Raw genomic sequence first — 26,921 nt, 5'->3', positions numbered from 1 at the left:
GGTCTGCTGACATTTGATATAAAATAAAGCTAGGATTGTTGTGATATGAAGAGGCTCAGAGGTTACCAATGACAAAAGGTTGGGATTCACTAGTGTAATGTTTTCCAACATGTGGAGAGTCAAGGCCCACTTTGAGGAAAAGTAATGTTTCACATTAAACAATTATAAAGTACTACATTGCACACCTGATGATGAACACAGTGGCTGAGTAGCAGAGGAAAGTTTGTGTTGACAGCAGGTCCTCTGAGGTCTCTGATAGGCCCCGCCCACACCGTGGAGTCACGTGACCGGCAGCCTCCCAGGTTGTGTCGAAAGCATCCCGCTGTTAGCAGTTAGCCGACCACCGACAAACCATTACAAAATGGGCTATATTTGTTTTCATTGTGGATTGATCCCGACCTCGTTCCAACGAAGACTGTGGACATAAGTGTTGAATGGAATTAGTTAATTTGAGCCTGATTTCAGCTGTGGGGGCTGCTACTTGGAACGAGCAGTAAACACGGCTAATGTACAAACTTTGACGGGCAGCTGCAGGCTTTTGGTGAGCTAGCTGCTGACACTACTTTGTCCGTTTACTACAACTGGATACAAACTGCGTATATTATAGCGTTAACTGGCTAGCTGTTCACTGACTGACTTATTACGCACTGGTCGTTTATGCAGTGCTACGGAGATCGATACTACTACGTACTACGCTGTGTGTAAAAACCAGTGTCAAACAGCCAATGCTAGTAGTGTTAGCCGCTTTACGCTACAGTGTTGACACAACATTGAGCACACGTATTGAATTAAGACAGGAAAGTGATCTGACACACACATGGTGGTGTAGTCCAGTTCTGCAGTGTCTGTCAAAGTCGGTAAATAAACAGCAGAATGTGAAATATGAGCGGATTAACACAGCAGCATTGTCTCCTAAACACAGCTGGATACTCTCACTGATAATCCAGCTCTTTGTCATGTTCCTGCTCAAGTAAATTTGGAATTAGACTCGTAAAAGTGTGAGTGAGTCATAAAGAGCTCTTGACAGGTTTTAATTTAAATAGTACTGGTTGTAGTCAATTTATCTATAAGTGATGTCTGGAGACTCATCTGACAGTAGTGATGATTCTGAAGGAAAAGCTAATGAAGGGGCCTGCACTGTGGAACATCAAATCACCAATGGTAAGTTTACTGTTGTTATTATTATTATTATTATTATTATTATTATTATTATTAATAATTAAAAAAACATATTAGGAAAATAAAATCGATTTAATTAATCTAGAATTGATTTCATTGAAATTTTCCAAAATCGATTGATTGGTGCTGGAATCATTTTTTTTAGGCCACTGCTGTTGATACGGACACGTATGAATAGACTGCCCCTCATTGGCCAGTTTAGGTCATGTGATAGGTGCACCAAGTACCATCAGTTTTATTTTAGCTCATATTTATTTTTAGCTACCCCACTAACCCTTTTATTTTAGCCCTAACCCTAAACCAGGAAATACCATAAAATGTTTATTTTTTCATTTATGTAATTTTAAAAGTGGAATATGCCTTGGTAAATATGTTAAAATGAAAAAATATATCAGAATCAGAATCAGAATCATCTTTATTGGCCAAGTGTATGTTGTACACATATATGTGTATATATGACAAAAGTGGGATTTGAACCCACGGCAGCGGAAAGGAGACCACTTAGACCACTCGGCCATGCTTATGTAGAAAAGATCCGGAAAACATATGTTTCCATTTTTTATGAAAGTGTCTATAGATACGGTAAAAGTAGCCATAGTCCCCAGGGCTATGGATATGACCTCTTCTACATAAGCGTAATGTGTCTTTGTCTTCACCGTGTCAGGATGGCCGAGTGGTGTATATGTTTTTTGCATGTTCTAACTATTCTTTTTATTTTCTCTCCCCTAGCAAATCTCACTGGTCACACTGAGAGGGTTGGCATGGAGAACTTTGAGCTTCTCAAAGTCTTGGGCACTGGAGGTAGGATGAAAAATGCATGAAACATTTAAACATTACTGTGCAGATATTTAGGTGTAAGCATGCAAGTAAAGTAAGAATGCTGTTTTAATTATGAATTAATCATTTGTTTGCTAATACACAAAAAACTGTTAACTTAAATCTTAAGAAAAAGAAATCAATAGATTGCCTTTAGCCCAGCATCATTTTAAGTATATACTTGTAAGTTCATATGTAATTAATACTGTACTAAAGGTCAATAGTTTTATGGAATTATTTTGAGGCAAATGATTGTTTAATCCTGTACTACCTAGAGGTGGGCAATATACAGTGGTGTGAAAAAGTGTTTGCCCTCTTCCTGGTTTCTTACGTTTTGCATGTTTTCCACACTTAAATGTAGGGATGTCCCGCTACAACTTTTTCATTTCCTATAGGATACTGATATTGCAGCCTTGCATATCAGCAGATACCGATATTGATCCGATATCAGCATGAATCCATACATACTTTTTTTTTTTTATTAATAATAAAAAAAATACTTATTTTGTAGTGTGGAATGTTAGAAAAGCCTTGATCAAGTGATGTTACTCAAACAGAGAATAATAGTCAGCAACAGTAGGTATGAGAAAAACTGACCCGTTTATTGTTACATACATTTTAACCTTCAACATAATATCTACAGTATTCTACAATTTAATAAAATAAATACAAATATATTTGGGGGAAAAAAAAAAAAATTAATAATAATATCGGAGAATCTGGAAATTTGAATCCGCTAATCGATATTCGTTGTCAGGCTAATACCGGTCCGATATCTGATAACGGATTGGGACACCCCTACTTAAATGTTTCAGATCATCAAACAAATTTAAACATTAGTCAAAGACAACAAGAGTAAAAACAAAATGCAGTTTTAAATGATTGGCTTTTATTAATGAGGAAGAAAAAAATCCAAAGCTACATGGCCCTGGGTGAAAAAGTGTTTGCCCCCAGCTCCTGTTAAAACGTAACTGAACTCAGGTTTGATCAACCACAATTTCTGTAGCCACACCCAGGCTTGATTACTGCACATCAGTTCTTAATCTAGAAATCACTTAAATAGAACCTACCTGACCAAGTGAAGTAGACCAAAAGATCCTCAAAAGTTATACACTTCATGCTGAGATCCAAAGACATTCAGGAACAAATGAGAAAAAAAGTAATATAAATCTATCAGGCTGGAAAAAGTTTATAAATCTATTTCTAAAGCTTTGGGACCAAAATTATCCCAAGAGCACAGCGACGACTCATCCAAGAGGTGATGAAAGACCCCACAACAACATCTAAAGAACAGCCGGCATCACTTACCTCAGTTAAGGTCAGTGTTTATGACTCCACCATAAGAAAGAGACTGGGCAAAAATGGCCTGCATGGTTGAGTTCCAAGACCAAAACCACTGCTAAGCAAAAAGAATATTAAGGCTTGTCTCATTTTTGCCAGAAAACATTTTGATGATCTCCAAGACTTTTGGGAAAATATTCTGTGGACCTACGAGAAAAAAGTTAAACTTTTTGGAAGGTCTGTGTCCAACTTACATCTGGCATGAAAGCAACACTGCATTTCAGAAAAAGAACATTGTACCAACAGTAAATATGGTGGTGGCAGTGTGATGGTCTGGGGCTGCTTTGCTGCTTCAGGACCTGGAAGACTTTCTGTGATAAATAGAAGCATGAATTCTGCTGTCTACCAAAAAATCCTGAAGGAGAATGTCCAGCCATCTGTTCGTGACCTCAAGCTGAAGCCAATTTGGGTTCTACAGCAGAACAATGATCCAAAACACACCAGCAAGTCCATCTCTGAATGGCTGAAGAAAAACAAAATGAAGACTTTGGAGTGGCTTAGTCAAAGTCCTGAAATCAATCCTATTGAGATGCTGTGACATGACCTTAAAAAGGCGGTTCATGCTCAAAAACCCTCCAGTGTGGCTGAATTCAACAATTCTGCAAAGATGAGTGGGGCAAAATCCTCCACAGGGTTGTAAGAGACTCATTGCAAGTTATCGCAAATGCTTGATTTCAGTAGTTGCTGCTAAGCGTGGCCCCAGCAGTTATTAGGTTTAGGGGACAAACACTTATTCACACAGGGCTATGTAGCTTTGGATTTTTTTCTTCCTCATTGATAAAACCCTTCATTTAAAAACTGCATTTTGTCAAAGATAACTTGTTATCTGTATCGAGATTCAATATACATCAAGTTTTCTATTTTAGCGATATAGATCACCAATATTGGAATATATCTTTTTTTTTTTTTTTTTTACTTGTTTTTATTCATTCAATCACACAGAACAAATAAGATCATACAAGTATTTCATATTATCCATAAAGTACAATCAAACAGACGTCCTTTACAATTTTTCCATATTTCTGAGGTATATGTTATAGCTTATTTTGTACAAATGATATATATATGAATAGTCATTTTAGGAGTCGCTGCTTTTGTTACTTCTCAGAACATAATGAAAACCACAGTTAGATGGATTGCTAATTGCGTTCTAACCCAGACCTTTCCCTAAACAAGACAAACTACAGAACTCTCTCACACGTGCTGTCCCTTAGAGAAGAAAAAGCCAAAAGTGGCACATATTGTGCAGCTATTTGTTAATAATCATTCATCAACAAATTTAACCCAGAATTGTCTTTCTGGTCAGACTTTATTGAGTTAAAAATATCAAAATTAATATTGTATATCGTCATTTTGAGAAAATAATATTGAGACATGAGTTTTGATCCATATCGCCCAGCCCTAGTACTACCCATCTATGCTTGTTTTAAAGTGGTCTCATGCTTCTTCATTTGTTTCACTTGTTTTTTTATTCCGTTTGACTTTGTCTAGCTTATGGAAAAGTGTTCCTGGTCCGGAAAAACACTGGCCATGATGCGGGCCAGCTTTATGCAATGAAGGTGAGCGTATTAGAATTCCACCGCTTGAATACTTGTTATCACAAACAATTGTGGATTACAGATTACATTACAGTACTTTGTGATACATAAAACAATCTCTTGTGTTATGTATGTTATTGGAGTTATTCACCTTCAGTAGTTAACAAATATTAAAATATGTTTCATATCAAGCTTTCCACATTTTACCATTAAAAAAAAAAATGAAATTGAGAGGTTTACTGACACAAAACAGGCTCAGGTGCCCACACTAAAAATATTGAAACCTATATTTTCATGGATAAGGGAGCCTAAGAAGGAAACCAATAGATAGGAAAGAAATGAGATGATAGACATTTGTTTTTAGTGTATTTTACAGCTGATTTAGTACCCGTGATCATAAGAGATGCTAACACAAGAGGAAGGTTAACTTTTATTAAGTTATTTATTTCCGACTCTGTAATTGTAATGAACTGTAATTGAACTTTAGTAATTAACAACAGAATTGTTATTGACTTTCTGAGGATAAAAATAATTGTAATTTAATTGTATTTGGAAAAAATGCTGGCCACTGTAATCATATATGAATGGGTAATTGAGAACATAATTGTAACTGAAAATATGTAAATGACCCAAGCCCTGGTACACTTTGCCTTTAAAAAGGTTGCATTGTGTGTTTTTGGCCCTTCAGGTGTTAAAGAAAGCAGCTATCGTTCAGAAAGCAAAGACAACAGAACATACTCGCACTGAGAGGCAAGTTCTGGAGCACATCCGTCAGTCTCCTTTCCTGGTTACGCTTCATTACGCCTTCCAGACTCAGAGCAAGCTGCATCTCATTCTCGGTGAGTGGAATCAGACCAGCTCTAGTTCATTTAGATAATGTACTGTAGCTAGTGACAGTAGGTCTGCTCCCACTAAATACTAAGGCTGAACGATTAATCTTAATCGCATCAATATTGAGGTTTTCACTACTGCGATAACATAACCTCAGATACTGGAGGTTTTTTCTTCCGTCTCCATTATTTGAGTTTTATATATGTTCACCAATCAGAACTGCAGAGAACCGCCTTCCTGAGCTGCTGGCCAGTCAGAGATGGTTACAGGACACACGCTTGTATGCACTGCTGCGAGTTTCTAGAGTCAGGGCTTCCGCTCCAGCGCTGCAGCTGGATACTATTGGGTCTAAGAACAGCTACACTAGGACCCTATATAATCTACGTTAACGGAATCATGGAATCAACCAATGAAAACGGAATCTACCATTGAACGCAAAAATGGACAGAATATGGTTGAAACCCTGTCACCGTGAGGCAAAGGACGTTGTTTTAAGCGGAAATATCCTCCCTACTCTCATTCTGGCCACTTCAAACACTGTCTAAACAATCCAAAAAAAAACGTCTAAACTGGCAAAAAACTATGCAAATCATCACTGACTCCTAATTCAGACTCGACCAGTGCCCTGAGGGGAGATTGGGTGACATTATTGTTGCTCTTTATATGATGAGCAGTCAGAATAATCCATGTCAGTACAACTTATATCAATATCTACCTTTTAATTGTATCTTACTCATTATTTTAAATTACATTTTTATTTTTGACATTCATTTTTGTTTATTTATAGTTCTCTTTTTTATTAGTATTTATTTTGTTTCCTCACAGTACAACTTATATCTTCCTTTTAATTATCTTTTATTTGTTAGTATTTATTTTACTTTCTCACAGAAGTTAAAAACTAATTTTTTCTGAATAAATGTATTAATGTTTCTAAAAAAAAAAATGGAATTTTAAAAAAATTATGTGGAAAACAGTAACACGGAATTTGGAAAAAATAAAATAAAACGCATATGCATTTAAATGTATAAAATGATTTTAAAAATAGTAAATCGAATCGCAATATCTGACAGAAAAATCGCAATTGAGGTTTTTTGTCAAAAAAATGGAGCCCTACTAAATACAATCCATGGGATTGAGCAGCCATGATCAGTACAGTGTTTCCATTGACTTTTACCTGATTTCCCACTTTTTTGTTTTCGTAGAGCTTTTCTCTACATTTTCTCTCATGTTGTGGTAAAACACGAAGAGACCACCTGACATTGACAGTTGGTTTGGTCATGCTTACTATTTTAACTGACTTGAGTAAATGTGGAATAATTTTTGTTACACAACAGCAAAACACAGGGATGAAGTAACTAATGACAAAAGGGAAGCGATGATCAGTCGAAAATGCAAGGAAGTTGCAGCAATTGAACTCAAATTAGAAATTTCCTGGAGTTATTACTCAGTTACTTTTTGTGTACGTTGTGTGTCATGAATACTTTTTTTCATTGTGTGTGCACAGACTATGTGAGTGGCGGAGAGATGTTTACCCATTTGTACCAGCGGGATCATTTTCCAGAGGAGGCAGTGCGGATATATATTGGGGAAATCATCCTTGCTCTGGAGCACCTGCACAAGGTGCGTGCGACTTTCACTACGCTTCACTATGGAATGACAATGCTTTAAATATATACAGCATAAGAATGTAGTTACATGCTGGAAAATCACTGCCACTTCACTAATTCAGACCCATAAGATATCATGCCTTTGAATTTTACCCTATATGATAAGCTTGAAATATTGTATTAAAAATTATTGTCTGCACATCTTAAAAAACAAATTTTGCTGCTATTTTAGCTAATTTTTAAAAACAGAATTAAGGATTGTTTTTAAATATTTTTAAAAGTCATGCACAAAAATGTTAACATTACATCTTTTGAGTATAGAATGACATAACTTGACAATGGCTTTGTTTACAGACACAAAAAAGTATTTTCTGGAGATTCTCTCGTAAAAGCTGTTGTGGGGAGGAGTTTGTATTGTACAACAGTGTAAATATGTTGTATATTTGAGTGTGTTCTGAAACAGAGACAAAGACAGTAGCAAACAGAGACTTGTCTAGTAAATGGAAGAGTCATCAGTATAAGTGCAAGATACAGCCTGTGAGGGCACGAGTTTAGCATTTTTATACAGAAAGGTGGTTTGGTGCTGGCTGCTATTTTAAGCTTTATCTAATACTTTTTCCACACTGGAATGTTCCAGAACTGTTCCAACATAGTCTTTCTATAGGAGGAGGAACATGTGAATGCTGATTTGCTAAAGTCTTCAAAACGGCGATGCCCACACATAAAGGAATATTACTTGTATATGAAGGCTGAAAGTTGATGTGACATTTCTGACACAATTTAGTAATAAAGTTTTACTATTGACATTCATACCTGTCATGGTCCTGCGATGGGCAGCCGTATTTCAGCATAATGAAGTCTGCCCCCCCGTGTGCACTGCAGGCAACTTCAAAGCAGAGATTTTGGAGATATGCACGGGTATGATGTTTATAGCACCCTCAGTCCTCACTCTTGAAGCAATAAATATCACATTATAATAAATAAACTCATTCACTGCCATTGATGTAAATATACGTAATTTTAAATCCATATGTACGTCAATTGTGTTTTTCAACCAGGGTTGCTAGGAGACAGTGTGACGGAGCTCTCACATGAATATCAGCCTTCTACTATGATGTAGTGACCAACTGGTGCTATGTAGTGTGTGTATTATTATTTTTAATATTATTATTATTATTACAACCATACCTGTCAAGTATCCTGTTTTGGCTGGGAAACTCCCGTATTTTACCCCTCTTTCCCGCCATCTTCCCGTATTAGTGTTTTCCCGTAAATATCCCGTATTTTAATGTAATAATAATTCAAAGATGCCTTACTGAACTGAACGGCGTCACTGGCCTCGCGAGAAATGCCACCTGAAATGGCCTGGCTTGGGGGCAGCTCTCGCGAGATTAATGCTGACAGCGGCAACAAACCCGGAAACAACTCAGAACAGAGATGATGAATGAAGACGTTCCGGTGAAAAAAACAGAGAACTCGTGTAAATACGTTGTAAAATGTGACAGAGAGTTTATCTTCCTAAAGAGCAGCATGATGGGACACAGTTACACGTTCTGTAAGATCAGTAACTGAGATTTTAACGTCTACCACAGCAGAAGGAACCACGTAAGTCACTGTGAAAAATCAGCCAATCACAAGCTCCACAAATATACACTACTTTAAAAAGTGTTAAAGGATGTAAAGTCTGTAATAAATGTGTCTAATAAGTCATTAGTGAATACCAGAGAACCACATGAGAGAGCATGAAAAATTATAATAAAATATATAATGAAATTAAAATGTAAATGTCTAACTTAAAGATAAGCAACTTGAAATTAACAGTAAATATTAAATGTGTTGACTTGTATATAAATTGTAAGTATATTAAATAAACACATGTGCTTCATATACACATTTATGTTTTTATTTAGGCTGTTTTATAATTTAGGAATTAGGGCTGGGCAATATATCGAGATTCAAGATGTATCGAGTTTTCTATTTTGGTGATATAGAAAACTATAATATTTCATATATCAATATATATAATAGCTTATTATGTATCAAAATACTAGTTTTAGGAGTCGCTGCTTTTACTTCTCAGAACAACATGTAAAGCTCAGTTAGATTAATTTCTGAGTGCTCATATTGTGCAGCTGTTTGTTAATAAATGTGCCTGTGTGGCGTTTTGTGGCAAATTTAACCCAGAATTGTCTTTCTGGTCAGACTTCATTTGATAAAATTATCTAGATTTATATCGTATATCACCATTTTGAGAAAATATATTGAGATAGGAGTTTTGGTTCATATCACCCAGGCCTAGTAGGAACGTTCACAGCATTGCAATGTTAATAAAGGTCGACTTACCAGATTTTAATCACATAATTGTATTTAATAAGTGGTTGATAAGTGGGTATTTTAGATTTCTTGTACACCTATCTTAAAATATAAGGGATACTGGAGCTTGGTTGGGCGGGTGGGACGGCTCGTAGTGGGCGCCAAAAAATTTCCCTTATTTTCAAATCCAAAACTTGACAGGTATGATTACAACATATGACACATTTTGGCTACAAACATTTGAGAATTTTTATAGTGCTCCATTTGAACTTGAACAACTTGATCCAAAACTAATTCAGACATAAAACAAATAATTATTCTGTAAAAAAGAACATATTAACCAAAAGTACAGCTGCACTTATTGTTTTGTATTTAAACAGAGACGCCGTCCCCATTGTTACATGTGACGTCATCGGTGCGTGCGTGTCAGTGTGAAAGAGCAAAATAAAGACAACGATCAGTACCAGTCTGTCTCCCATGTCTGATTACTTGTTATGAGAACATAAACTGGTGACGAGGTGTGTGTTCTTGTGGAAGTTTGTGGTTTTCCATGCAAGAAGCAACTTTTGCGTGAGTGTACAGAACCCGGAAGTGAGTAGCGTAGCAACAGAGACGCTACAAACAGCACGGAGGACAGCACAGCTGCGGGTGGTGGTGGTGGATTCTCTGCGGTGGACAGAAAACAACTATATGGTGGAAAGAGCTTCACTTGGTGCTAGCATAAACACAATATACAGGACCTGGAGGAGTTTATCGTTACGTATTTGCAAAGTAAGAGCAACCGATAAGAGGAATTGACAGGCAAGCAAACAAACGATTCCTAGGAATTGGATTACTGGGAACCAGTTCTCAGAAAGAACCGGTTTTCGATTCCCATCCCAATGTCTCAGTGTTGTTTTTGTTGTTTTATAGGAGGAAACCAATGTTGAGGTGTCCCTAAAGCAAAAAACAATTGCCTCAAGTCACTGACAGTATTTTTTCAGAAAAAAATTTTGCTCAGAAATTGGCATTTTGTGTTAAACTATCCATCCATCCATTTTCAGGGGGTCTGCCGGTGCCAATCTCCGGTTCTCATTAGGCTCTGAGCTGGGGTACACCCTGGACAGGGCGCCAGTCCATCGCAGGGCAACACAGACAGACAACCACTCACTCTCATTCACTCATATGGGCATTTTAGAGACTCCAATCAACCTTACAGTCATGTTTTTTGATTGTGGGAGGAAACCCACGCAGCACGGGGAGAACATGCAAACTCCACACAGAAAGGACCCAGGTGTCCACCCCAGGTGTCCACCCCAGAGCTTGAACCCAGAACCTTCTTGCTGTGAGGCGGACATGCTAACCACTAAACCACCACGCGCCCCTGCATTAAACTACCTATATTCAACTGCTGATTACGGAAGAACAAAAAAGCTACAAACAAAAAAATTCTAATGAAAGTAGAGTCTAATCTTTCAGAATTCAGATTGTCATAGTACAAAATATTCCATGGGTCTTTAAAAATCAGTCAAAATGCTCTAAAATGGCTGGCAGTGAGAGGGGTAGCTGTTCTGAAAATGGCTGGCAGTGAATGAGTTAACGATCAAAACCCTTAAAAAAAAAACCTTTAAAACGAATACATGTCCCTTGTGTGTTTATTATGCCTTCAGCCATTTTCTCCTATAATTCATCACATTACTGATTTAATACTGTAGGGCATTTGTAAAAGTTTAAAGGTACACTTTACATTTTAAAAGCATGGATGAGGTCCTATTGAAAGGCGTTTAATTTACCAAAGCAATGTTGTGAAAAAACTGATCAGGCTAAAAATGTCACACACTTTCTCTGGGGTAAACAGCAGCGTTCCCCCAGTCCATGACAGAGCACAAATAGCGCTGTATCCCATGTGTGTGTGCACACATGACCAGCAGGGTTATACAGTATAACGTGGAAGGGAAACAAAAAAACTTGGCATCAGTCATAACGTGGGCTTTTTTTTAAATTAATTTTGTTTTGTTTAATTCATTTTAATAATCTGTTTTGATCTATTCTGAATGTGTGTCTATTATACTTAAATGACAGCGAGTTTGTTTAAAATTTTGCTGTGTTGTAACTTGTACCAGAAATCTACACACTCAGACCGGAGTACACGAGGTCAGACCTGACGTGAGATCTGATCGTAGCATTAGCTCACATCAAAATTGATAAATACGAAGCTTGCGTGAATGAATATGGTCGTTGGCCCGTCATCTGAACGTACAAATGATTGATAAATGAGGGCCACTGTGATTTATACACTGTTAACAGTTTACTCCCTTTAGGATCAACAATTCCCTAAAGATGCACGATATTATTTGCCCACCAATATTATCGGCCGATGTTGGCCATAAAATGTGATATCAGTTATCATCGGTATTGATATTGAAAAACCCATTTGTGATGTTGTTGGAGACAACATATTAATAATGGTGGTTTTAAGATGCTTCTGTTGTGGCTGTTTTAATCTTTTGTTTTATGTTATGCATATATATATCATACTTGTAATTAAAACATGATGCATGATGTAGGTTTTTGTAGTGATGTAATAACTCACGAAAGAACGGAGAGTGTTTTGGCTGTCGACATGTACAAGTTTACAGGCCAACATCCTTAATTAAAAGCAGCCTTCACCTGTTTTTTTCATACAGAGATATAGTATGTGATCAAACATTAACTTGGGCAAATCGATCTATTTATATATTGGAAATAAGGACATTTTGTGTTGGACAATGTGGGCAAAAAAAAGAGCTAATATCGCACATCTCTAGCAATTGTTATTGAGAGTTGGGCTCCTAAGGCTTTTGCTTTATGCTGTTGTTTACAGGAACACTTCATTGTAGGTCTTTGCACGACAGGGTTTCTTTTTAGGTCATAGTAAAGTGTAGATGGGCCACAGACAGCAGTGTTTAGTTTCACACCAACACCCAATTCACATGCTTCTTAGGGACAAGTGTCCTCTGAACGAACAGTCTGTCTGATATTAGGTATGCCGTGTCGTCCTAACAAGCCTTGTAACAACAGTCATTTCCTGTTGATCCAACAAAGCAGCGTGCAATTACCCATGTTACTATACCTGTATATATTGAGCTCAGTCTGTCCTTGGCTGTGGTCCAAGAACCCCTCCCACTAGCAGTCCCACCCATGAGCTCACAATTACCACATATTTACACTCTAACTTTAAGGACACTGGAAGGTGGAAATGTGGCTAATGTCCTGTATTACAGATAGTTTTGTCTGCTTTGCATCCTGACTGTCGTATATAATGTAAATGAATAATTTCAATGCTTTTTGTGCAGCTTGGCATTGTGTATCGAGACATCAAACTGGAGAACATTCTTCTGGACAGTGATGGTCATGTGGTTTTGACTGATTTTGGCCTCAGCAAAGAATTTCTAGAGAAGGAGGTATGTAAGAAAAATCACTGTTCATTGGGTAGAGAACAGATTCACAGGAGATTCTGCACCCGTTCCAGTGATAATATAATTGATTGGTTGAAAGGTTAATTTTTAGGCCAGCTACTATTTTTATGTTTTTTTTTTTTTTTTACAAATTATTAGTAAATCTCTCACCAAATCTTGCAGCAAGTTTGTGCAGCTCATATTAGGGCTGTAGCGATTAATCGATCTGGATCAATATATTGCTTGGTTAAACAATGTTTAAATCAAATCGAAGCAAACGGAAAACATTTATCAACGTTGTCAGTGAAACACAACACAGGTCTGTTTTTTTTCTTCTTTTTGTTACAAAGACTAATTTTCATTTAAATGTCTGAAACGTTTCAGCAATAAAATTGTGAAAACATTGAAAATGCTTGTTTTTTTTTTTTATCTAGCTTTAGGAGAAATGTACCCGATTGTGTAAAATGGGTGTGTGATATTGTCTAAAACAGATCAAAGGTGCTGAATCGACCGATAAACAAGCTTTTTTAAATCTTTATTTGTGTTTTCCTTACAGAAGGAAAGGACTTACTCTTTCTGTGGCACCATTGAGTACATGGCTCCTGAAATCATCAGAGGGAAATCGGGCCACGGCAAGGTCAATACACACATACAGACTCTAGTGCTGCCTTCTGTCTGTTGGTCTTTTTTTACTCATTGCTATGAGTGTTTTCAGTCAGTGGACTGGTGGAGTCTTGGGATTCTGATGTTTGAGTTGCTGACTGGAGCGTCTCCTTTTACTTTGGAAGGAGAAAGGAACTCCCAGAGTGAGGTGTCAAAGTAAGTGACACTGACGACGTCCTGTTAAACTTACATACTTCATTACTTTTAACTAATTTCCTGTAAAATGTACATATATATATATTTTTATTTTTTTTTCCCATCGTTTAAAGTGAAACTAAACCCCCAAAACCCCTTTTTTCTGTTGAATACAAATGTATTTGGGTATGAAGTAGTGCTGTTGATTGATCCTGGTCCAACTCTCAACATTTTAGTCAAGCTATTTCAATATGGTGTACAGTATTTAGTTGTAAAATGTTAGAGTGACTGCCCTCTATGGGTTGAAATCCGCTATTACAATTGATTTTTGCTATTGGCTGAGAACAAGATCATGTGATCTTTTGGGATCATCTTGCATCACAAACAAGCACTGTTAGCCCCGCCCCTTTAAAACTAGCACCTGTGGGCTCCACATACTGTGATGAGTACGTTGGATTGAGATAAGTGTGAATAAAGAGGTATATTGAGTAATGAGTAGCTAGTTAGCATAGCATAGATTGTTCAGTGGAGATTTTGTAGTATAGACTTGGCGTGTCTTGCCTGCTCCAGGAGCCCCGCCCAAAATCAAGGCATTTTTTGAATTTCATTTGAGATAACTACCTCATGTGCAGTTAAAACAACACGTTTGTATTGTTTCACAGGTATTGTTCAATATTTTACAATAAAATAAGTAGGGGTAGGAATGTTCCGATACAACTTTTTTCACTTCCAATACGATACCGATATTGCAGCCTTGAGTATTGGCCGATAAATGTTAACCTTCAACATAATATCTACAGTATTCAGTAAATATAATATAGTAAGTAATAATAATAATATATATCAAAGATTTTAGATGCATTCCAATAAAATCTGATATTCATTTTCTGGCTGATATCTGACCGATGTCATTATTGGTTTGGGACACCCCTAAAAATAAGATTGGAACATTCAAGGTGTGTACTGTCAGTTAAAAAATCAGGATCGGCCAAAATCGGGATCGGCCGGTCAGGCTTTTAAAAAAATTGGTGACCGGTGATCGGCCAGACAATTGCAATCAGTGCACCCCTAGTTTAGTTACTCTTTAAGTTTAGTTCTATGTTACTCTTTATTGTGATATGAATACATCTCAAGGCTATTTTTCCTGTCCCATAAGACGTATCCTGCGTTGCGATCCTCCATTCCCGTCTATGATTGGTCACACCGCTCAGGATCTGCTGCGGAAGCTGTTGGTGAAAGATCCTCACAGAAGGCTTGGCTCTGGTCCACGAGGAGCTGAAGACATCAAAGCGCACTCTTTTTTTAAGGTTCCATTCATGCCATTACACCTCTGCTCTTATACCTTGGTCTCATTCAATAGTAACCTTTTCCCTGTGCTGTTTGTCCTCTCATAGGGACTGAACTGGGCTGACCTTGCAGAGAAGAAGGTGGCGAGTCCATTCAAGCCTGAGCTAAAGAGTGAATTGGATGTAGGCAACTTTGCAGAGGAGTTTACGGGGATGGAGCCAGTCTACTCTCCAGCGAGCACACCTCCAAGCACAGATCGACTGTTTCAGGTCTCATCTTCACACTGTGATTGTATAAATCTGCTCCTTCCTATCACTGACAGCTGATCCTCCCTCACTTCTTCTTTTTAGGGCTACTCATTCATCGCTCCCTCCATCCTGTTTAATAAGAATGCTGTTATGGGAGACTTTGTAGATTCTCAGATTGGTGCTGACAAACCAGAGTCGGCCTCTGTACAACGCAGTGCAAGGCTAAAGGTACAGTTCAAGGCTTGAAAAACATGAATTAACGTATGAATACATCAAAAAATGCCTTTATAGTTTAATCCCAATATTTTTCATTAGCCTTAATTTAGTAAGGAGAACCACATTGAGATTGATAATCAAGTTTTCAAGTGTGCCTTGGCAGCAGTACATAAAACAATCAGTAGATGCCTCTGAAGAATACTGACAGTTGTCAGAAAACATGTAAATTTCCAGAGAAAAGTTGTCTGAATAAATGAAACCTTAACATATTTTTCAATTCATTTCAAGTCAACTTTATTTATATAGCGCAATATACAACAATGTTGTCTCAAAGCGCTGAACAAAAGTCCATAGTAAAAAAGAAAGAACCCAACAAGATCCACATGAACAAGCATTTAGCGACAGTGGGAAGAAAAACTCCCTCTTTTTATGGGAAGAAATCTCCAGCGGAACCAGGTTCAGAGGTGGCAGCCATCCGCTTCGACTGGGTGGGGTTAGTGAACAGAAGGACAAACAGAATAGCATAGAAGAATAGTCCATCCTAGTGTTCCAGACTAGTTGAGCCGTGAGCCATCGATCAGGAACCGCCAGCTTCAGCATCAAGACACCTGAAACAGAAAAGAGAGCAGAGGGCGAGGAGAAGGCACAGACTGCAGGAAAAACAATATATATATTTATGTATGTATATATGTATATATATGGGGTGGACGTGATTGTAAATGGTGTGAAGCAGTGTGAGCAGTATGATGGGTTATGCAACAAGGGAGAGAAGTGGGGGGTTGTCTACAACCTGGCACAACTGTGTCTGACTGGACATCATACAATTGCAGCCCATTGGAGCTATGTGTAGATGGTGGATCGTGTTCGAATATAATGTTGGCGTTCTACTATATAATCTTAGTTCCTATTTTTAGGTTTAGGACTTCTTTCCTAGTGGTTAGGTTAACGCTATTATACGGTATACGCTTTAGCAAATAAGTAGGTTTTGAGTTTACTTTTAAAGGTGAAGAGAGTAGCAGCCTCCCGTATTAAGACTGGGAGCTGGTTCCAAAGGTAAGAAGCCTGGTCGCTGAATGATCTGTTCTACTTCTAGATACTTTAGGAACTTCCAGGAGACCAGCAGACTGAGAGCGGAGTGTTCTACCCGGACGATAGGGCACTAACAGGTCTTTAAGATACACAATAGCTTGATTATGTAGAGCTTTGTACGCTAACTTTAGGATTTTAAACTCTATTCTAGATTTTACAGGAAGCCAATGAAGAGAAGCCAATAATGGAGAAATATGTTCTCTCCTGTTCGTACCTGTTAGTATTCTAGCTGCAGCATTCTGAATTAACTGGATACTTTTTAGTCAGTTACTAGGACATCCTGACAGTAGAGAGTTACAATAATGTAGTCTAGACGTAACAAATGCATGGATTCGTTTTTCATCACTCGGCCCAGATATTCCTGATTTTAGAGAGATTACGGAGGTGGAAGAAAGATGTCCTTGTGATTTGTTTAATATGAGAGTTAAAGGATAAGTCAGTATCAAAGATAACACCTAAGTTTTTTACTGTGGTGCTGGGTGACAGAGTAATGCCATGTTTTGGACCAAACAAAATCGCTTCAGTTTTATCCTGGTTAAGAAGGAGAAAGTTACGGCTCATTCAGAATGTGATGTTTTTAAGACAGGCCTGGAGTTTTACTAACTTGAGTCTCATCAGATTTCATTGAGAGATAATTCCCATGTTGACGGAATTGTGGAATCAATCAATGTTGTCCGTTTATGTCATCAGGATCATTTCAATTATGTTGATCAAAGCTTAATTAATAAACCTGCTCAGATTCAGTAAAACATTGATTCCTGAGGGGAAAATAGGTGACATTAATGCTGCTCATACATCATTACAGTATATGACATATTATAAAGAATTAAAAAGGAGCTGTCAGAATAATCCTTGTCACTACAACTTAGATCTACCTTTTATTTCTGCTTTACACATGGTCTTAAACTACAGTACATTTTTATTTTTTGACATACATTTTTGTTTAATTCTTGTTTTCTTTTTTATTATTATCTATTTTGTTTCCTCACAGGAGTTGAAAACCAATTTTATTAAAAAAAAATGGATGTGTAAAACACGGAATTTGAAAAACAATCAAATGGATTTTTTAGGGCCCTACTTATGTTTATTTAACATGTCACACAAATGCCGTCTCCAACAGTTGATTGGAAGATCTCTGTAATGTTTCTTCAGGAATCCCAGTTTTTTCTCCATTACGAGCTGTGTCTCCTTGGGCCGCCGCTCGGAGAGGGGAGTTTCTCCGTCTGCAGGAAGTGCAGACACAAACAAACTGGCCATGAGTATGCTGTGAAGATCATTAGCCGCAGGTGGGGCCAGCAGCAGCGCAGCTCTTTAACACTGGTGGAGCTTTAGTGTGGTCATGGTTTTAGATGAGAATATTCTGCTGAAGATGATTCTTTATTTCAAATGTCTTAGAATGGAGGCTTACACTCAAAGGGAGATCGCTGCCTTAAGGCAATGTGAGGCTCATCCCAACATCGTCAAGCTGCAAGATGTTTTCACTGATCAGGTACGCCACAAAAAAACTCACAATCATAGCAGTTGGTTATAATGTGGTGCAGTGAAACCTCACACAAACACTATTTGGTGTTATTTCTGTTAGTTCCACACTTACTTGGTGATGGAGCTTCTGCGAGGTGGAGAACTGCTGGAGAGGATCAAGAAGAAGAAGCTGTTTGGTGAGGCCGAGGCAAGCCAGCTGCTGCAGTGCCTGGTCTCTGCTGTCAGCTTCATGCATGAGGCTGGAGTTGTTCATAGAGATCTCAAACCTGAGGTGAGCGATGCGCTTTGATGACTGGAGGAAAATCAATTCACTGTATTTTTCAATTGACATCCATTTTTTATGAAAGCACACTTGTGGAGATCCACAAGATACATTTACTGTAATATTCCTGTTCTTCTAAGATAACACGTAACTACGCACCATAATGTCAGATTTGATTATAAACGCGTCAGGAAATGCAAACAGTAGTCCTTACGTAAGGACAACATGATCGGTGTACATCTCCAAAATGGCGACGCCCACATACAAAAGAATGTGACATGTGTTTTTAGGCTAAAAGTTAATATGAATGACTTCCTAAGACATGTCTGACACAAGTTATAGTGGTGGGAATCTTATCCCCCGATTTCCACTGGTTGCGGCTCCGTTACGTCTCCGCCCCACCACCGGAGCTGATAGGTTTCCACTTTAGTTTATGTGTTCATTTCCACCGGGTCCCGTGCGCTGCGTATCTGCTCCGTCTCAGCTCCGACAGTCCGGAGCCCTTCGGCAGAAATACGCAGGACTTCTATTTCTGGCAGATGCCGGAGCACGACACAATAATTCAGCATAGAGCAAATAAAGTGAAACAGGAACTTAAGCACATACTAAACAATAAAACATGCGGTTACTTTTCAAAATAAAACACTTCAGATTATTTCATCATATCTCCTTTCTGTTGGCTGTAGCTAAAAAATGTGACTAGGACAACAACAAAAGATAAACTTTATATATTTTAATACCTTAAAAAAACATGTAACAAAAGTAAATAATGTAATATATACATATATGTCTGAAAAGTGTTCATATGTTTCCCTGTCACCCCTTTATTATTATTTATTTATCTTTATCTATTTATCTTATTCATTTGTTTCCTCTTCTTTCTCTCTCTTTATTTTTTTTTCTAATTATATATGTCATTCAATCTATTTCCCTGGCTCTATTAACCACATAAATGCCCATCTGTATCTGTACTTGTTTGAGAATATTGCTGCACTTTATTATTGTATTTGTCATTGTAATTCACTGTTTAAAAAAAAAAAAAGTTTATAACCCTTCCTTTAACTCACTCAGTGCCATTGACGAGATAACTCATCATTTTAAATCCAAACGCTCAGTGCCATTGATGAGATAACTCGTGGATGGCAGCAGTACACCTTTAGATGATAGATTAGCCACTGATGGTACCCAGCAAAGCAGGAAGAAACAGGAAAAAGGGAGATTATGGCACTACAGAGCGATATTGTGAAGTATCCAGCAGCTCACAGCTCCACATACTAACACAGAACATGTGTGGACCTAAGTGGATTATTGATAATGTTGTGATCGTGAGATAAAACCATTAACTAACTGGGCCAAACGGGTCATCCCTGCGTGTCGGGAGGAGGGGGATGTGGAGGTGGGTACAAAATACACCCAGCCTGTGAGCCAGATAGCAAAATAATAGGTGACATGTAGGAGGTAGCAGCGCACCTTTGGATGAGAGATCATCCATGCTCCGCAGAGCTCAGAGGGAGAGAGGAAAGGCGTTTACGAGACAGAAATTGGCGCTACGTACAGGGTTGACATTCCCAGCAGCGCACAGCAGCGGATACTCGACCAGAGCATGTGTGGAACTCATTGGATAATGTGGCGATTGTGAGATAAAACCACAAAAAAACGGGGCAAGCAGTGACACTCTGTATGTCGGGGAGGAGGAAGAAGTTGCGTGTGTGCAGACTGACGGGAGAGAAAGTTGGAGGAACGCCAAAATACAGTAAGAAATCCATTCAACTCTGACCCAGATAGCAAAATAATAATAGTTTTGCCATCAAAAGCCCTGTCTCAGTGTTTTTTTAATGTTTTATATAAGGAAACAATGTTCAGATTTTAGAGTTGTCACTAAAGCAAAAAAAATAGCTTTAAAGTCACTGACAGGGTTTTTTTTTTACAAAAAGGCTGTTTTCTCAGCTTTTTGCTCTGAAACTGGAGATTTGTGTAAAACTTGCTCTATTCAATGGCTGATTACAAACGAATGAAAGTAGAGGCTTCAATCTTTCAGAATCTGGTGTCAGATTTCAGATCGTCGAAGTAGAAAATTGTGGGTCTTTAAAATCAGTCAAAATGCTCAAAAACGGCTGGCACTGAGGGGGGTAGAAAATCGGAAAATGGCTGGCACTGAATGAGTTAACTGCGTTCTCACACGATTATGTAAATACCGCGAGAACTCCTCGGTCTCGTGACGTCAACCGTGCTAAGAAAAATACTAGCAGCTACAATGTAAACTCACACACACACGGCTGAACTCACACAGAGCCGTTTAGAGAGAGTTGCGACTTTGGTGTTACAAAACATTTATTTTTCTTGGTACTTCCGTGTCTCTCTTAACAACCTGCGACAGATTATGTGCAAGACGTGTGAGAGATAATGCACGGAGGAGATGGATGTAGACACACACACAGTATTTATAATAAAAATATACTAAATGAGTAAAATAAAACAAAAAACTAAACAATATTTATACAAAAAATACACAAAATGACTCCAAAATCACACTATAATGGCAACAAAAAACAATAATTATCCAAAAATGCACAAAAACACAACAGAAAGATAAAAAATACACACAATGATGACTTAAAAAAACATACATTACAGAAAAATACAACAAAAATATGAAAATGGCTCAAAATACACAAAACTAAGTATTCATACAAAAAATACACAAAATGACTCCTGAATCACACTACAATGACAACAAAAACAATAATTATACAAAAAATGCACAAAAACACAACAGAAAGATACACAAATACACATGACTCCAAAAAACATACGTTACAGAAAAATACACCAAACAAAAAAATCTAAAAGTGATGAAGTCATGCACATGTCCCATAGAATTAAACCAGGAAAATTGCACCCACATTTTGCGCCTGCAAATATATCCCTTATGCTACCACATGAATGCATACTTACGACGGGCACTGTACTAGTATAATACAATTAACAGAAGAAAACAAAAAGGGATTTTCTAATTTTTTACTAGATGCAGTATATTAAACTAAATAAGCAGCTCAACTATTGTGCTTTTGACCTTCTACTGTATTTCATGTAACTTCCCCATTTAAATAAACGATTATTGAAAAAGTATGCATCGATTATCAATTCAGATCTCTGTTAAATCCATCACCTAAAGTGCACTCATGTGATGAGTTGCATATTGCATTAAGAGAAGTGAGAGACATGGGTTTAGGAAAAATGTAAACCTGAAAATGTAGTGGGAAATAATCAGTAACTCATGGACTTAGAGTAACTTTACGAGCTCAGTTTTATCCAACAAAACTGTAAATGTTCCACGTGCTCTTCCACGCTCTTATTTTATACTTTCAAAATAAATACCATTGCTGAGACTATTTGTCAAATTTTTTTCGAGTATTTTGCTATGTTCAGGTAATAATGGGATTTTATTAACCAAGCCTTTTGCACAGCTGGGATGAACAAATAGTAACTGCTTGATATTTGTTTGAATCCTATCAGAAAGCATTTACTGTATGGGATTAAAGAAATAGTTCATATTATTATTATTAAGTAGTTATACAGTATGTCCGTCTGAAACGTCTCCATTTGTGTACCCTGCAGAATGTGCTGTTTACAGATGATAGTGACGACTCTGTGCTGAAAGTCATAGATTTTGGATTTGCTCGCCTGTGCCCGGCGGGCAGCGCCCCGCTGCAGACGCCCTGCTTCACGCTGCAGTACGCTGCACCTGAGCTTTTCGAGAGCGCAGGATATGATAAAGCCTGTGACCTCTGGAGCCTCGGGGTCATCCTGGTAATAAAAGCCTTCATAGGTGGTATCTGTCACATCTGTTAGACGGACCGTACCACTTACCTGTGCGTGTGTGTGTGTCCATCAGTACACCATGCTGTCCGGCCAGGTGCCATTTCAGAGTGAGCAGCGAGGAATGACCTCCTCGTACGCTGCTGACATCATGCAAAAGATAAAAGAAGGTGATTTCTCATTGGACGGCGAGGCCTGGAAGGGCGTCTCAGAGGACGCCAAAGAGCTGGTTAAAGGTATGACAGACATTGGCTCATAAAGAGATATTCAGCTCTTTTGTTACAATTTTTCTTAGAGATGTTCAATATTAACCTTTTGCCAATATCGTCCAACACTAAATATTCAATTTCTTTTTTTAAGCATTCCTTTCCATCCCTGCTACATCTGTCCCAACTGCAGGAGACAAAGTCAATGTCCAAACATCTCAGTTGCTGGGTTAGGGTTAGAAAATGTAGACATGCTAATATTGAACAAATGTGTCCATATCTTAGATCTGGGAATGAGATGTGTAAACTGTTGTAGTTTGTGCATGAACTTTGCATTTTTAAAACGATCAGAGCGGAATATTTTCATGAAGAATGTCAAGATGATGACATGATTTGGTTTTAATTTTAGACTGGCAGGAATTGTCAGTGTCTGGTTTTGTGTTTTGTTTGCAGAGCAGCACACGTTTTGCACTTTAAATAGGAAATGTTTGTCTTACTTATGTCATTGTTTATTTAAATATTTTCTATTCACTTGAGTTGAAAAGGTTGAATCCAGTAGTGAGTATGTAAATATGCCAGAGTTAGTCAAATGTGGCAAACAATAGTGAAAAAGTCAGGAAAATGTGAGGAAAATAGGAAACAAGTGGTATTTATTGGGATGAAAAGTGGCCAAAAAAATTAAAGAAAGAACAAAATTTGAATTGAAAAGAACATGCAAAAAGAAAAAAGAAAAGAAAATAGAAAAAAAAAAAAGGCAAGCATTGAACGGTAGCTAAAGTCTGAAAAAAGGTTTGGAAAAGGGGCAAAAATGGGACAAAGGAAACCGTTTCCCCCTTTTTAAGGTTCTCTGGGGGAAAATTAAAATGATGACATGAAAACCCACATGTTGAGAATCACTGACTTAATAACTGCTTCTATGTGGTGTCACTGATAACGTAGTGGGCTGGTCTGCATAGAAAGTGCCAGGGCTGAATTTTGGTCCCAGTCCACCCCTGGACACCGATGTTACATTTTATGGCAAACATCAGCCGATAATATCACCCAGCTCTGCTATTTGTTAAAGCTTTAGTTCCTATTGTTCTCTTTCTATTTGATGAGGCTGTTTTATGGTTCTCTCTGCTTTTAGTTGCTCATACGGTTGCTATTGTGTCTGTTCTTATTGGTTCTTCTGTTTCTCTGTGATTGGAGGCCTTCTGACTGTGGACCCAGAGAGGCGTCTCAAGCTCTCTGATCTAAAGGAGAACAGCTGGCTGCAGGGTGGAGCCTCCATGTCCACCACCCCTCTGTGTACTCCTGACGTGTTGGAGTCCAGTGGACCAACTGTCCGCACCTATGTCAACGCTACTTACAAAGTAAAGACATCTCCCAGAACAACCAATGTCTCTAAACCATTAAATGTGAGCATCACCGTCTCTTGTCTGTGATGTTTTACTTCTGCCAGGCTTTTAATCGTGGAAAGAGAGAGGGCTTCTTTCTGAAAAGTGTCGACAACGCACCACTGGCAAAACGGCGGAAGCTAAAAATGACGAGCACCGGCGTGGAGACCCGATGGAGTTCCTCCTCTTCCTCCTCGTCTTCTTCCACCTCCTCGTCCGCCTCTGCAAAGGCATCCAAAGCACAGGCCAAGCAAAGTGTGAGCCCGAAGCAGAGCTAGCTGAGAGCAGCAGCAGCTCACAGATGCTTTGGTTTGTGGTCAATTCAGACGTTTTATCTACCAGTGGTCAGTTATATTTAACTACAGCAATGACGCATCACAACACTGGTTTCAGTTCCAGTCGGGGGCAGGCAGTCTTTGAAAATGATTTGTGTTCTGTATAAATCATAGAAAGTCTCACTTCTGGTCTGATACACTATTGAAGTACTTGAAACTGGGCAGAAAATGAAATGCAAAGCTTCTGGATTAACTTGCTGGTAAATCTCCCACTTGATAAAAAAAAAACTCTGAGATGAAATGGCTTGGAATGAAACTGCAGCAGACGTTTCATTTCTAACGTGTGTGACTGCTGTGGTCATGTGTTACATAAAGAATTGTGAGGAGGTGAAATCAGTGTTAATCGAATAAGGAGAGTAGTTTGTTTTTTAGACTAGCAGCTGGTAAACATTGCAAGTACTTTCCTCTTACCTCGTGACTCGGATCAAGTTTGACAAAAATCAGCATCTGCGGCCAATCACTGTTTACTGCTTTCACTATTGAGTGTCAGAGGCTCAGCCTTACTCTGAACACAAAGAAAAGTCAGCCCCAGCTCTAATTACATTTATTTCATGCAAAGCTGATTGTTTTCACTGATTCCATGAGCAGAGGAAAAGATGCAATCCTGAGAATGTTTTAGTATTTATTCTGACTACATCTCACACTAAATGTTAGGAAGGAACATTAACCAGTGCCTGGTTATTAAAGGGAACAAAAAGGGAAACAGGAGCCATATTAGAGCAGAAGCCATATTTCCAGCAGAGGAAGATACGAATAGAACCACAGGAACAAATAGTCCACATTCAGGACTGTGCAAACTGTGGCATTTTAAGGCGATCATTATAAGTAGGGAAAAGTTGGTTTAGACTCGAGCTGCTGTGCTTCACATTGATGCCAGCACTTTATTTGTGTTTGTCTTCAGCTGTGTGCAGTATTTACAAAGAATGTAATCGATCACACGGCAGAAAAGCTCTACAGATCACATCTTATCAAAGAGCTTATGGTGAAAACGGGAACAAGCAGGTCTGAAAATGAATGGATGGATGGATGGAAACCTTGTAAGTGAGATGCAGTGAACTCCACAGGTCCCACTGAGCACTCGTGTTGTGGATTAAACTCTGATGAATCATTTGGATGAAAGATGTTCACATGAATCATTCATGAATCACCAAGTGCAAAAGGAAAAACCTCAGTTTTCCTTAAATCTGTTGTGAATTTCTTGTTTTTTTTGGTAGTTTTGAGCATGCTTCTCTCTTTTTTCTGTATCGTGCCATATCTCCTCCAATGAAACATCACACCAAAGGTTTTAGGCTGCAACAATTCCTTCTTGAATTCTTTGAATACATTGATAACAAAAAAAAATATGAAATATGAGCATCATTTATTTAAAAAACACATTTTTAAAGGTTTTTTCTTTTTTTTTTTTTTTTACTGTCTTAGCTTGATCCCACATACAGTGGAATCTTTTTGCAACAAATATGCATGTTTTTTTTTTTTTCTTTTTCTACTTTGCATAATAATACATTGTAATAAATGTAACTTTTTCTAAAATAGGAAACAAACTGGTTGGTATTATTAAAGAGGAACTAAACCCTGAGGTTTTTGCTGATAGAAATGAAAAAAACAGTATTCATTTTGGGTGGGGCTCCTGGAGCAGTAAAGACATGCCCAGTCTATACCATCAAATCTATGCTTTGCTAACCAGCTACTCAATATTCACTATAGCTCTCAATCTAACCTACTTGCCACAGAATGTAGAGTCCACAAGTGTTAGTTTTTATAAAAAGGGCGGGGCCAACAGTGGTGGTTCATGATGTAAGAAACCACCATTCTCAGCCAATTCAATTGTAATAGCTGGGTTTCAGCCCATAGAGGGCTGTCACTCTCACATGTTTACAAAGAAATATGACAAATTCAAGTACTTTGACTAAAATGTCAAGAGTTAGAGAAAAATCAATCAACAACACTATTTTATACCCAAATACATTTGTTTCCAGCACAAAAAAGTGGTTTTGGGGTTTAGTTGCTCTTTAATTGATGAGTCTTATTTTCTGTTGTACATTTAAAAATGAGATTTAATTAAGCAAAAGTATATTTAATCTGATTACTCCATAGAATACTGGATTATCAGTATAATCTATATCTGCAGCTGTAAAGGGCTTCGGGTGTGATTGTAGATACAGGCCACATCAGTTCTGAGGACTTTAGACGCACGCTGTCTTTCTTTTGGGACTTTGTAAAGGATTATATTACAGTTGGACTATGTTGAGCTTGATTGTGGCTGCCACTAGGTCTGATAAATAGAATGATGATGATGATGATGATGACGATGATGATGCCTGGTTTTCCAGCATCACAGAATCACCAAGAAGATTTTTTTTTGGGACCGCAGCCCGTCAGAGTTGTGTATATATTCATAGTCATCAGTAATGTCTGTAATGATTTAAGGTCCGACATGTGTTTTAAATGTATCATACACTTTTTATGACTATTTTTACATGTTGCACAGCAGTTGATTGATTGAACACATTTCGGCTTTAAAGGTGCTTTCACTGATATTTATTACGTGTAATTTGCTGTGATGATGTTTTAATGAAATGATTTGCTTCTTGTCGTGTACGTGTGTGTGTGTGTGTGTGTGTGTGTGTGTGTGTGTGTGTGTGTGTGTGTGTGTGTGTGTGTGTGTGTGTGTGTGTGTGTGTGTGTGTGTGTGTGTGTGTGTGTGTGTGTGTGTGTGTGTGTGTGTGTGTGTGTGTGTGTGTGTGTGTGTGTGTGTGTGAGAG

The 26,921-nt window shown here is 38.0% G+C and overlaps 1 protein-coding gene across 1 annotated transcript; it reads left to right on the top strand.

The window, feature by feature from the left end:
• The first annotated feature begins 286 nt into the window (after positions 1 to 286).
• Positions 287 to 26,781, top strand: rps6ka4 (ribosomal protein S6 kinase, polypeptide 4). The gene is made up of 18 exons (XM_028467622.1): positions 287 to 1,161; positions 1,909 to 1,980; positions 4,828 to 4,895; positions 5,563 to 5,713; positions 7,210 to 7,325; positions 12,940 to 13,047; positions 13,598 to 13,678; positions 13,757 to 13,860; positions 14,996 to 15,146; positions 15,234 to 15,395; positions 15,477 to 15,602; positions 17,832 to 17,965; positions 18,075 to 18,168; positions 18,262 to 18,432; positions 22,042 to 22,233; positions 22,319 to 22,478; positions 23,637 to 23,800; positions 23,890 to 26,781. Exons 1-18 carry the CDS (start codon positions 1,074 to 1,076, stop codon positions 24,100 to 24,102), a joined length of 2,355 nt encoding a protein of 784 aa, XP_028323423.1. The 5' UTR covers positions 287 to 1,073; the 3' UTR covers positions 24,103 to 26,781.
• Positions 26,782 to 26,921: the final 140 nt, after the last annotated feature.

The sequence above is a fragment of the Gouania willdenowi genome, chromosome 14, assembly GCF_900634775.1.
Source record: "Gouania willdenowi chromosome 14, fGouWil2.1, whole genome shotgun sequence".
In the NCBI taxonomy this organism is placed as follows: domain Eukaryota; kingdom Metazoa; phylum Chordata; class Actinopteri; order Blenniiformes; family Gobiesocidae; genus Gouania; species Gouania willdenowi.
This window is presented reverse-complemented; position numbering and strand designations above follow the sequence as displayed.

Coding starts and splice junctions, on each gene's coding strand:
- rps6ka4 (XM_028467622.1), top strand. CDS start 1,074: ATGTCTGGAGACTCATCTGACAGTAGTGATGATTCTGAAGGAAAAGCT. Junction 1,981..4,827: donor CAAAGTCTTGGGCACTGGAG/GTAGGATGAAAA, acceptor GACTTTGTCTAG/CTTATGGAAAAGTGTTCCTG. Junction 18,169..18,261: donor AAGATGTTTTCACTGATCAG/GTACGCCACAAA, acceptor TATTTCTGTTAG/TTCCACACTTACTTGGTGAT.